The sequence below is a fragment of the Zosterops lateralis genome, assembly GCF_965231275.1.
Source record: "Zosterops lateralis genome assembly, chromosome: 4".
NCBI lineage: Eukaryota > Metazoa > Chordata > Aves > Passeriformes > Zosteropidae > Zosterops > Zosterops lateralis.
In genome coordinates, this window is record NC_139765.1 from 41,774,593 (window position 1) to 41,788,409 (window position 13,817).

The window sequence follows — 13,817 nt, forward strand, 5'->3', positions numbered from 1 at the left end:
TGACTGATACATCAGCTCTTTGAATTCAAAATCAAACCAGAAAACTTTACTATGCAATAAAGACACTTCACAGAGAGACACTCTGCACTGTGTTCTGCTGGGACATCGTATCTTCTGAACAGAAGCTATTGCACTTTCAACAGCAAAACTGTGCAAATTGTCCAGAGAGATAGGTGAGGATTTTTTTTTACTCTCCTAACTGTGCATGAGTACAGATTAAGCAATACAGAGGACAAAGTGGAACAACTGTTTTGCAGAAAGTAAATTAGGACTCCTGCTTAAAGGCACAGCATCTGATTTTTGTTCCTTCACAACTCCAACTACAAAAATAAGAATTAAGAGTGAGTTTGTATCTGTAATTCTACTTTGATTAAAGTGACAAAAATTGCTTGACCAAATACAGTCATATTTGATGCGTTCAAATTCAACTTTCTTTCAGAATTAACAAGTTCTTCAAGTTCAAAATGCTGATAATTATTCTACTCTATCACACAAACCATACCATCTTTTTATTAAAAACATAGGTAAATCCACACAAAAAAAATGGAGGTCAAAGACAAAAAAAGTTTTTAAGAAATCTGTCTAAGTATTCCAGATTCCTCTTCAGAAATAAGTGTTTCAACAAAATGCACCAAGATTTCAAATCAATTAATTAAATTCCCACTACAGCTCACTATCTGCTCCACTCCCATAATGTGCTGCTGTAGCCTAAGCAGCACATTCTTCATCCATACTACCAAGAGACTGACCAAAAAGTACGATTCAGCCAAAAGTAGTGGAGTGCAATTTTATGTTACAATTTCAGGGTGAACATTATATTAACAACCATGTAAGTGTTTTGTATACCCTTAGAAATTTTCCATTTAAGTAAAGATTTTTCATTAAAAAATAATCTAACAAATCAATTTTCAGGCAAAAGCCTGGAACAAACATGATTTTAACATGCTCTCACCCCACCTAATCAATTAATATAAGAAAAATGCATCTACTTATTTCCACTCTAAGTATTGTCCAGAAGAACTGAAATCTTTGTAAACCACTGGTCACATGCAGCACCATTACTTCTGCAGTAAGAGAAACCTAACACCAAACTTCAACCACAAGGTTTAAAAGTCAAAATCAGCAACTTAAACGTCATTTTAAAAAAAATCCATCCAACTCTTATCTATCCTTGGAACACTGACATAGTGTTCCTTGCTTCTCATTTTATGAAGTTACCAAAATAATTTAGAATATTATTCCAAGTATTATTGAAGTGCAGGTCCATAGCATCTCATCATGTCCTCTGTGAAATCAAATAAAATCTTCCATTAACATTCAATCTACATTCTGTTCATGTGCAACGCAATGATGGATGACAAAATGTGGAAAACATCGAGAGGACCATACTGAGAAAAAGGTACGTGGCCTGACCCTTAGGGATGTCCTATGCAGGGCTGAGATGGACTTGATGATCTTTGTGGGTCCCTTCCAACTCAGCATGTTCTTTGAAGACCACAGGGTAAAATGCTATTAAAGCTAAGCACTTCAGCATCAAGGCTGTCATCAATGATGGGCACTGTGAAGTTTTTAAGCAAGGCTACAGACGTGTGTTCATCAAGATTCATGAGTTTTCACTGCAGTCAGAATTAAAATGCTTGTATGTTCAGTGGGGAAATTGACTTCTGGAGGAAAAATCCTTTAAGGTTGAACTTATCACTCACTGGGAAGGATTTTTACTCCACTTCATTTTTACTTAGTCTCTTCAGTGACCAAGTATTACAGCTGAAAAGGCAATGAAATTCCCACAGGTTAAGAAAAGAATTTTTTTTTCACCATCCAGGAAATGTATGGATAACAAGAGTACTCTACCTAGACTTAGCAGAACTTCAGAAGTGATGTGTATCAGACACATCTGAAAGCCAAAAATACTATACTTCTGTGGTTTTACTAATTTGCATGTCTTAAAAAACAAGAAGAGATTAAGAATCTGTCTCATCACTCTTGCGAAGTGATGAGTGGCACCAAGATTCATTGGCTAACAGGGCTGAAAATCATCATCTTCCTCCTGGCCTAAACCTGACCAGCTTCAGTTTACACAGTGTCTTAAATCTTTATCTGCTCATCTAAAAATCCTTATCCTAGAAGACATCTTCCTCTTACATAACTATTTCAGCACATGACTCAAAATTCTAGCAAAACACACAAAGGTTCTCCAAGCTCTTCTCTGAAAGACAAGGCTTCTGCTTTCCCTATTAGATTTTGAGATGTCTGAACTCATTCTAAATGAACACCTTCTGTCACATGTGGACACCAGAACAGGACAGTAGAATGGTTTCACTAGTATATTCTGTATACAGTACATATTTGTACTGCTACTTGGTATTCCCTATTCAAATATCTAATGATTGCATTTGTTCCCTTAGCCACTAAATAAACTCTGTGTGATAGTTTTTGTCCACTGTAACTGCCTAATCCTTATCCAAGTAACTTCTATATTCTCATCAGCTCACAAACTGTTCTGGCAAGCAATAGATGAAAGAAGCCCAGTGGGGAAACTCTGGCAGGAAGAGAGAGAAAAAGTGGTGAAACTGATTGCTGAGCTGTTAGGTATTTATAAGTCACTATCACACACTATAAGTAAAACATTTATTGGCAGGTGATACCTAAAGGTGAGAAATGTGGTGACATATCCCAGACCATAGAGGGACAATATGTGCAAGAGGTAGCCCAGAGTCTGAAAGCATTTGTAATGTCATATCTGAGCCACTGAGACAACATCCCTGACTAAGACAGCCACAGAAGAACAGAAACTACAGGTAAGTCATGGCAGAAGGTGATTTTAAAGGTAAAATCAAGAAATCACACTTTATATGAAGAAGAAATTACAGAGAAATCACCCAAGAAATCACATAGAAAAAGTGACAGTCTTCCCGTCTATAACAAAACTGTTCCAAGATCAATAACTTCCAGTACTGAAAGCTGTACTTTTGTGATACTGTAAAAACAGAAACTTTGCAAGGTTCTCAACAATATCACTGCAGCTACAAAGGCATTAAATGACATCATCAAGACCAGTTGATCACACAAATTATACTGTGCCTAAAAATCTGATGAACATCACCAGCTCTTCAGTTTCTGAGAGCAGAAGACCCTGAGTGAGTTCAGATTTGCCTGCAGCTGGAACAACCAATAATTTCTGTCATTCTAAATGAGAGGGTAAAATCTCCTCACAATAAATTCTCCTCAATTGTCAAGCACCAGTAGAATTTCAAAATACTGAGATGTAATCATACCGGATGGTAAAATTGTGAGACGTAAAATGAAATGCAGCATTTTGTTCTTTTCCTAAACAGAAGTCTAGGTCTTTCAACCAGAGAACCTGAAGATCCTTTGTACTATACTGCAAGAAGTAAAACTTATATTAATTCAAGTTCCATGGAACAAAAGTGTAGTTTTAATACTGACTTTACTAACAAAAGTAGACATTATTCAAAAGAACTGATAAACAAAGGAAGTTCTTTCTTGGAAAAATCTTATTTTTAAGTTTATTTAATGTATGTTTGGGAAAATAAGATAAATGAAGAGATGGAAGAATCCGCAATCTCTCAGAGTTTAATAATGCATTAACTGGCCATAAAGAATGCAAACAAACCACTGGGACAAACTAGCTGAAAATCTTGTTTCTGCAGCTGAAGCAGTTAAAAGACACTAACCTTGTCTGTCCATTGGAGCAATACAGCTTAATGCATACAATTCCCAAGCTACCCTTAAAAACATCTACTGGAACAAACTCTACAGCTTACTAAACCACCATACAATTGGTTTCTAATTCTAGCAATTCTTCTTCCAATACCTAACTCTAAAAATGTTGTATTTCAAGTTAAATTTATTTATTTCTCTCTGCAGTGTACATGAAGAACTAATGAGAAAATTCATCAGCCACTTCATAGATGCTTCTAAGATTGCCTCTCTTTGCCTTATTCTTTAGTTGCTTTTTTCTTAGAGAAAACCCCCAAAGCTTTATACCTTCCATATGCAGCTTATTGTTCTCTCTACTCTAAATTCTAAAGAGCATGGAAAAGACTTTTTATGTATAAGCCAACATTTCTAAAAGGACTGCATCTGAGTGTTGAAGAACAAGCTGGTATGGCACTGCTGAAATTTTTTCAGCAGTATTTACTGCTGAAAATTTGTCAAGATAGCTGCACAGTCTAAGTATAAATCCCATGAATGCACAGGCATACACATTTATGTAGCTCGATTCAAAAGTTCATGAGTAAAACTTAAAATGGGACTTTGCTGTAGCTTATTCAGTTTTAAAAAACTTGACTTGTATCAGTGTCAATCACAGCTAGATATATTTTCACAGAACATTTACAAGCTTTTCCCACATAACTGATTCTTTCGTATTGAAATATTGAACATACTAAAAAAAGTAAACATCACAGTAAACTTGCTATGTCGGTTATTCTGTCAACTAGTCATAAAAGCACTATCACTTTGAACAATATTAACTGCTCGAAACATTGTTTTAGTAACTGGGAAATACCCAACAGAACTGCAAAAAAATAGTCTTGAAAGACATCAAGCCTCAGCACATTTTTACTACCGCTGGTCATTTTCGATACTACCACGTGAATTCATTTCCCTTTTCTAGTTTCTTACACTTTTCCAGTTTCAAGAGCAGTCTGTTCATATGCCAAAACTGAACATATACTCAGCAGTATTTGAATAATGCATCAGAATGTATGCTTCTGACACATGCTGCAGTATCAACACTGTTAAATATAGTCTTTTATAGAACTGGAACAGTGAGTGATGACAGCTGAAATGAGGTGGGCTAGTTCTACTTCTGTGTATTCATAGTTAATTTTCTTGTAAGTTAATGCTTCAGCCTTTGTCTCTGGGTGACAGTTTCACACAGGAAGAGATGAAGAGGTTGAGTCGTGGAAAAAGTGCCAGTTCCTTATTTTTTCCCCTCCCAAGAAAAAAGTCCCATTTCCTAGTCTCACAGCATTACAAATATAGAAAACTCAATTACCAAATACACGCCAAAAAGATGTGCCTATTTAACCTAATTTTTTTAACCGTGAATGATTCTGTTGACAATTTGTATGACATACGAAGAAATATTTTATAACTGACCAGAAAAATGTATTTTCCAAACGTTCATTGTCGAAAACGTATCATAAGGGCCCGGTCGCACCTTCAGGGACTCTTTCTTAGGAAGCTAACACGTTTATAGCCGCAATAAAATTCAAACTCGAGGCTTGTCACAGCCACGGACGGACATCAGGGCGCTTAGGCCGGGGTACAGATATAATTTCTGACAACGTGAAGGTGAAGCCGGGGCCATTTCAGGCCGGATAATGGAAGAATCGCCTGGTAGCAGAGCTCTTCTCCCCCACCTCAATACCCCTCGCGCAGCCAAAACAAGCCCCCTGCGCGCTCCGGGCCCGCCATCGGCAGCGCGCCCCGAGCCGCTCCCCGCGCCCGCCCTCCCGCCGGGCGCTGACCTCGGAGCCGCCCCGCCGCCCGCCCGCAGCCCGGCCCGGCCCAGGCCCCGCCTGGCAGGGGCCGCGGGAACCGAGCGGCGGGAAGCGGGGGAACGGCACTGCCTCCCTGCCCTGTCACCCGCCTCCACCTTCCCGTCGAGCCACTCCCGGGAGCGGGGGGGCGAGGGGAAGGAGGTCGGTCCCTCCGACAGCCAAGAGGCCCCGGGGGCGGGGGGCGCCGCCCGTTGCCGGTCCGCCCGAGCCCCCCCGCTCCTCCCTCACCAGGTGTCGCCCTTGCGGAGGGCGGTTTTGAGCAGCGCCGCGACGTCCGTGCGCTGTGTCTCCAGATCCGCCGCGCCTCCCTCCGCCATCTTCTCCGCCCGGCAGCGGCAGCGGCGGCAGGAGCAGGGGCGCGCCGCGCTGCATGCTGGGAGTGACGCCCGCGGGAGGCGGCCGCGGCCCCGCCCTTCCCAGAAGCCGCGGGGCGGGGACCGGAACGGCCCGGGTGGTTCAGCGCCCCCTCGCGGCTGGGAGGTCTTTCGTCCCGCCTGTCCTGTCCCCTCGTCCCCCTGCGGAGAGACGGGCCGGCGACATTTCCTTCAGCGCCGTAATGGAAGCGCGGGCATCGTTAGAGCCCTCGTGCCCCGCTACCAGAGGAGTGGTTCGGATCGCCATAATTCATATGATGATACCGTCTCTGTTGTTGTGTAAATACTGTAGCGGGTTCAAATAGTCTTTGTGACTCGTATTAGCTCTTCCAGACCTTCCCAGAAACCAACGGGAAATTTGTTGTGTTTGTTTCAGTCACTCTTGCCTGAACCTTGTACAAACAGTGCAACCTGTTGCTTGGCATTACACACACACACAAAACGAAAAAGGCCATATACCACATAACTGGGTTCTCTCTGTCTTCACGTTTGTGCAGAGATTTCAAGGAATCAAAATGGTGTGGAGATTTAGGGCTGGGGTGCTGGTTGCAAACATTTGAAAACAAGAGTTTGTTCTCGTAGATGATCCAGCTGGTGTAAGTGCAATGCCTGCAGTTGTACACCTTGCCCCTTCCTCCACCCAAGTCATCAGAGCAGCCCTGTTGTGTGAGGCTGCCAGGTAAGTATTATAAACTATTAGGCATTATCAGCTAATTATTGCATAGAATCTAGTAGTATGGAAGTGTTACAAACAGCACTAAAAAGTGCTAGATATGTGCACTGCTGAAGAAATGGAAGCAAGGTTGCTATGTAGATGTGGTAGTACAAAGCTAAGTAAGTATTTTGTCGGGATTATCCGTGGAGGATGATGATATTGAAATAAAGGCAAAATTACAATACGAAAATCATGTCAAATACGTAAGAACTCCCATGAGCTCAGAGCAACTGGTGCTGACATCCATGGCTTCTCTAAGAGCTGGAATGTGAAATTCCAGGAGGAAGGCCAAGGAAGTAAATCAAATAAGTTAGGGAGAGCTGAGGATCTGATGGCTACATTTAATGAGAGAGGGCTTAACTGAAGAACAAGAAGAAGGTTTCCAGCCACTTCAGGAATAAATTTCTGGGTTAGAATTTCCAAGTTTAGAAAGAACTTTGACAAGTTCCCACTCTACACACACCAGGACTTGATAGATAAGAACAGTGTTTTACACTCTGAAAGTTATCTCTGTGCCAAAATTGAATTAATACAGAAACTATATTTTCATGGAAATTTTTGGGAAAATATTTCTCAATCCATAGTGCTTCATTGTTCATCAGGCTGCAGCAGGATCATCAGCAGCTTGCTTTGCCAAAGGTTCACCTGGAGCTACCCATGCCTCTGTGCTTTGTGTTGTGTAACTGCAGTTACTCAGCAAAAGATCTCCTGTTCCTGAGTTCAGTCTGTCTATAGCACTAGACAGGTATTGAGTGTACAAATAGAGACTGCAAAGCATACAAGTGCCATTTGAAACAGGGCTTTATGAACTGCAAAGGAGAGACAAGAGTAAGACTCTTTCTGGGACTACCAGTGTTTCGCGTGAAACAATTGTTTTTCATAGTGGAACAGTATCCGAAACTTTACTCACATTCTTGGAAAATGCGTGTCACTGTTAAATCTGGGATTTAACTGGGGATTTTTTTAAAGCTTTGTCAGTAGGCAAGGAATTGTTTCCAAGTACCTCAGTCCTAGACAGTGCCTGAGGATCTTTAAATTTTAAACTGCCTGGTAAACAGAAACAGCACTGGAGATAGTGATGAATGACCTACCTTCTCTAACGGAACCCAAGAATTTGTAATGCAGATTTATATCTTACTGCTTGTGTTATAAGTGAATGCAGGATATTGTAAAGCTAGCTGAGGTGGCAGCTCTTCCAGCTATCAATGGGCCTTCATCCTTGCCTGACTTCATTGCTAATGGATGAAGTTTCGTAAACATGTTTTTTGTGGTTCTAAACCTTGACCTTAAAAAAGGATGCAATTAATACAGTGTATAGCAGCACAGACATTCAGCAAGTGGGCTGCAGATAACAAACGGTGTAAACTGATGATGCTATTGATTCCCAATACAACATAGAGTTTAAACTCTCAGTTCTTGTTTTCAAGTCAATTAGTGGATTTGGCTAACGAAGCTTAAAATATGACTTGGTTTTTGAGGATATGAGAAGCTCTGCATCTCAGTAGTAGAAATTCCTGTATGCAATAAATTCTGTAAAAAAATAATAGACAACTGCAAGTGTGACTCACAGGTAATACAGAATAGTTCAGTTCACCACTTTTTATTTTCTTTCAAGACCAGCGCCATGGTTTATGAGTGGTACTTCCAAATTTAGTGCTCCCACTGAGACTCCATGGGAAGCAAGAGGCTCCCTTTCCCCCACCACTGGCAAGGATGTGAGGTGGCATGGGATAAGCCCCGGGTCCTGGCCATGATCCCTCCCAACTACTGCAAAATGAACCCAGTTCTGGTCAGAACCGGGAAAACCACCACATTTGGGAATTCCTGGAGGGAGAAAAGAGGGCTTCAGATTCCCCTCCCCAGTGGTCTATGGTGAGTCTACAGCCACTGGTGGCTGCATGAATTTCCTTTTCAGTTTGAAGCTGCATCAGACACAGAGTTTGACATATTAGAATGGGTGTGATGAATGTATTTTCTATGTAGTGTTCATGCATACAGTTAGGAAAACATAGATCATTTCACTTTTAGTTGAGAATTCTGATGGAAACTTTTGTAGAGCTAATTTTATTAGCCAAATATGGTTTTGGGAATTCAAAGTGGAGCAAAAAGTCAATTATTAGTGCCACCACTGCTGGTTTTGTTCCCTGTCCTTTTTTTATGAATGAAAATTGGTACTTTTTTAATAGTGATGGAATTGCAAGCCTCTTTTAAACAGCTCAGTAAAAACTCAAGAAAGCAGAAATAACTGTAGACCAAAGTTAAACAAGACAAAGCAGGGCTTCTGGAAGGTAAACATGAGGGAATGAGACAGGAACAAAAATTCAGTATGTAACAAAATTGGGGAAATTCAAGAAAGTATGAGTTGAATGATGGGCAGAAGCAGATAAGAATATATATTTTTTTTAAAGAAAGAAAGAAAATGCAGGATAAATTTGACAAACTGAGAGATGGAGAAATAGCATGTAATTAAGATACCCGTTTCTGTCCCAGACATAAAACTATGACTGCACTGTAGGTTTGAATCCTATTCCTAATCCAGTCTGTGCATCATCTACCTCATTCAAAGAGGCTGAACATAGCCATGTTCTTTCAGCTAGATGGAACTGAAATTTCTAGCTATTATTGCAATAACACATGTTTGCTGGCGTAAGAGGAAAGCCAACATTTAAAAATGTGTTGGTTTTCTATTCAGTCAATTTAATCGGACTGTTACATCTTTTCTATGTTTTTAGTAATCAGTATTACCAAAATTATCTTTCATATAAGAGAAAAAGACTCTTGAAATAGGAATGGATAATTTTTAAATGTGTATAAAGCTACATGCACAGTTTTTTGTTTGCCTTCTTACCTTCATGTACTAAGTCTAGAATTAGGCATCCTGGACAGATTAAGTCAGAAAGATCTTCGATGTAAATATAGAAGAATGATGATAGAAAAAGTTCAGTGAGATTAACAAAGAGTGTCCCAAGAGTATTCCTAATTTAATGACAAGGGAAGAAAAGCCAATGTCTTCCATTTTCTCCAATTTTGAATTTTTTAAATATTGGAGAGCATTCCTTTTTTTTTTATTATTTTTATTTTAATTTTCTGAGGAACGACTTCTAATAACACTATGAAAAGAATTAAAAGAAATATATTCTAAATATGGTATGTAGAAATATTAACATTATGTTTTACATTAACAAATGTAGTTAATAAATTGAATTCCTATAGAATAAACATGTGTTTAACAAACACTTAAATATGTTAAATTCTAATGGCCTAGGACTTAAAATAAGAATATCTGAAAAATAAGCTTTTCAATGATCTGATCACATATTAATGTAAACAATAATTACCAATTTTCCACAAGATAAAATTACTTTCCATTTCCTTAATTCAATGCTTTTTTTCTGCACAAAACTCCATCCTATTTTAGATTGCTACAAATTAGTTAGCATTCGTATATGTCTTCAAAAATGTTTTTTCTTTAGAATTTTAAACACAGAAACTAATTTCAAAAGTATGATGGTCTTAGCCCTGGTCATCTGATATGTCAAAACTATTGTCAATTCCTGCATTTGATTTGCACATCAGAATGAACCCAAATTTTCTCCTGCGTGGTTGCTAAATGAACTGTTCAGTTTTGAAGGCAAGAGACAAAATTAAGCGCATAATTGTGCCCAAAGGTTGTCAACAATGTAATTCATGAGCCATAGTTTTAAAAGGATGATTCATAATGTAGGCTTTAATCACTAGGTGTTGGAGATACATGAAATCTAAATACAATGTAGAAGTTAGGTTTTGTAAGATTTGCACGTTATGTGCTTAAAATAGACTGCTATTCAAGAAAAATAATTGGTGCTTAAGTGGAAGGAGATAATGGTGAGATTTATAGCAGGACAATACAGCCTACAGACAAGTTGCAGAACTAAATGTTGTTGGCACAAGTAAAATTGTTTCAGCATATTTTTACTGTTTGGCTATCTAAAGTATGAATAAAGTCACATTCAATTCATTGACTCAATGTCACTAAAATCCAGCAGAAAATGCAGCAAGATACCAAATGGATTAGACCAACTTCACTTTTTACATGCACAATCATGTACATGTATGAATGACAACCACTAAGGAAATATATCATTGAAAAATATATATATTTTTTTCTATAAATGGCACGCAAAATTACATAAAGATATATTTTAATACTGTACATTTTAGATATGTGGTTTCTCCTTTCCTTTTCTAAACCTCCTTTAGAATAAAACATTACAGTTAAAATGGAATCTGGTTAGACTTATTGTAACTGAAAATATATGCACATGATCTTGTAAAGCAAAGAACTTTCAAAGCAGAGTGTCAGTGCATTTGTAAAAGGAAAAATAAAACATTTTGATGGAGAAATAAATATTTTGATCAAAATATCTCAGACACAGAGAAGTTTTAGAAATTAAAAAATTCTTGAGTTGCTGCTCTGGCATTCCAGAAGAAACTGTAGGAGCTTTTGGTGATTAAAAAATTTTCACGGAGTAAGGGAAAAAGTACATTTGTTTTTATGAATGTCAGTGTTGTCCCTTGCTGTGTGCATGCAGGAGCATAGTGAGAGGAAACAATGGCAAATCGTGGTGCCTACATACAATCCAGTCATCCTGGAACCTGTTGCACAAAAAGCCTCTTTCACCTTCTGCAATGGTATCAAATTTCCTCTTGTAATAGTACCTGGGAAAGTGATTTCCACTGAAGTACTTCAGGGGATGGTCAATCAGTGTAGGTCAGACTCATGGCTTGTTCAGATATTGACAAAATTATTTGACTGTTAACATTTGGAGTGACCTTCAACCTATAATGTAATTTTAAAATCACTAATTGACAGTCAAGCCTGTAAAATTAGATTATTTCCTTTTGATTTTGCAAGGATCTCCAAAAAATACATAAAATATCTTGTAATTTTTTTTCTTTATCTCTTTTTTCCTGAGGTGATGATGAAGCAGAAGTGCTTCATCAAGACCAGACGAAGCTCTTGGTCAGAGCTGTCACATTCCCCATGCCCTGGTGTTGCCCCCATTTACCTCACGCCTCCCTGTCCTCCTGATTCCATTTCCCTGCATCTAAATACAACCATGCTGGAGCAGGAGAGTTCCTGGGAAGGCCTGGCCTTTGCACCAGCAATGGGACCTGTTTTTTGAAGTGGATGAAAGTCAGAGTCACAACACACTGTTATCACTGTCCTGCAAATTATGTGCTCATACTTACGTTTTTTATTTTACAGTTAATATTCACATATGAAGGGACACAGTTTTCCACATTTTAGAGAACTTCCCTTGATTGTATTGCAGTGCAAGAGAATACTTTGGCTGAAGGGGTTGGCTGTGCACAAGGAAGGTATGCTGCTCTCATACACCACAGGACCCACCCATGTGATATGACAGAGACCACTCTGGCACAGTTTTGCTGGATACATATTTACCTCTTGAGATGTCAGTTTCAGTGCATTAACCTTGTAAGCCTCACAGAAACTCTTCTCATCGTTTCTATTTGGGGCGATCTGTGTGAATATATAGTATAGGAAAATACCCAGTGTGAAAAGGTGCTTGAGGCTAGAAGCAATCAAACTGATGATGAGGCTGTGGTTTCTTTAACTTTTTGTGGTTCAACTTTTTGTCATCCACACTGCTGCATCCTGGTCCTTTTGGTAGGATCCTATATGGCATTATTTTTTTCTGAGACAATGGTGAATTTCCATCTCCCCAGTCATTTGCACCTTTTATTGATTCAGGCAGGAATACTGGCATATGATCCTCCATGATCTGTCCAGGACACACACACGAACTTCAATTTCAAACAAAATACAATTTAGCTGGATCCAACAGCTTACAGAATTAGTCATTTGCTTGGTATAACTCAGTGTGGCTTTTATTCAAGAAAACATCTGAAGGTTTTCAATAGATTGGATTGAAATTCAGTAGATTTCAATGCATTAGAAAACCACTGTACTTTGTACTTTCAGTTTGAACTGGATGAGATTGCTTAGCTTATTACACTCCTAGGAGCAAGCTCATTTTTTCTTAACTGTTTGTTCTTCCCTCCTGATCTGTGACAGCCCAAGAGTCTTTAGTTTCAGTTTGTTCTAAAAAGCCTCTTTCCATCATTTCTTGTCCACCTGTTTGTCTCTTTGAAGGCCTCTTTGAGGGCAAGTGGGAAAGCTGCTTTTATACTCCAGAGACAATTCAAGTAAGCTGGTTTGAGTTTTCTTTAGAATAAGCAAGATGTGCATTTGAAGACTAGTGTAAGTACTTTTAAAATATTGTCTCATGGTAAAACTATGACATCAAAATTTCATATATTCTGTCAGTGGTTTTGTTTATTCAGATGTCTCCATAAATGGACTCATTGGCCTAAAAAGGTGTAATGAAAGTATGTGTTGCATTAATTTGACATAGTAAAAACACATATAATCAAAAGAGCTGGAATAAGCACAAACTTACATTAAGAGAAAAGTGCCAAGCCTTTAATCTTATTCTTGCTGAGATCATTGTAGAAATTCAGAGTAATTTCAGCTGAAAGTCACAGAACACCAATAGAAGGCAAATCTGCTCTCTCTCACAATTATCAGTGATGCCTGCTCGGATAAGCTGGAGTGACGTAGAAATGATGTACAGGTTGGCATTTCTTGCCTCCTACTCTTTGTTCTGGAAAGAAGGGAGAAACAAGGAAGAAGAGGTATCATAGGAACAGCATTTTAAAGCAAAGATTGATGGTCAGTCAAACACATTTATGTATATTCCATAATATTCATAATCTGGTAGGAAAATGAGGAATCATCAGAATACTTAATGGAGCATTTAAATTGCCAGTGAAATTTCAGGTGTTTAAGTAATTCTAGCAGAGTTATACTATAAAATAAATGGCCTCATTAATCTGAGTCTGTAAGAGATTAAGCTGTCCTTGCATTTTCTTTTGCTAGGTTTCCTACAGGCAAAAGCCTTGTGCATTTTGGAGCCCCATGTGATTTCAAGAAAATTTGAGAGATGGGTAGTAGTCTTAAATTTATTCAGTTCCATTAAGGAAGGATGCATGGGAAGAAAAGAAAAAAGCCACAGAAAGATGTTTCAGCATCTCTTTGAAAATCTGTCCCATGGGATCACCATTACACAAAAAAGCAAAGATTTGAAGTTTCACAGCATAGGAAAAGCTTCAATAAACCATGAGATAAAATCC

The 13,817-nt window shown here is 38.8% G+C and overlaps 1 protein-coding gene across 2 annotated transcripts in view; it reads right to left on the minus strand.

The window, feature by feature from the left end:
• The window catches only part of USP15 (ubiquitin specific peptidase 15), a 61,007-nt gene extending 55,123 nt beyond the window's left edge, over positions 1-5,884 (minus strand). For both annotated transcript variants that reach the window (XM_083860373.1, XM_083860375.1), the window contains exon 1: positions 5,760-5,884. In XM_083860373.1, the coding sequence (XP_083716499.1) occupies positions 5,760-5,848 (89 nt within the window). In that variant the 5' untranslated portion in view covers positions 5,849-5,884. The remainder of the gene's footprint in view (positions 1-5,759) is intronic.
• Between the last annotated feature and the right edge of the window lie 7,933 nt (positions 5,885-13,817).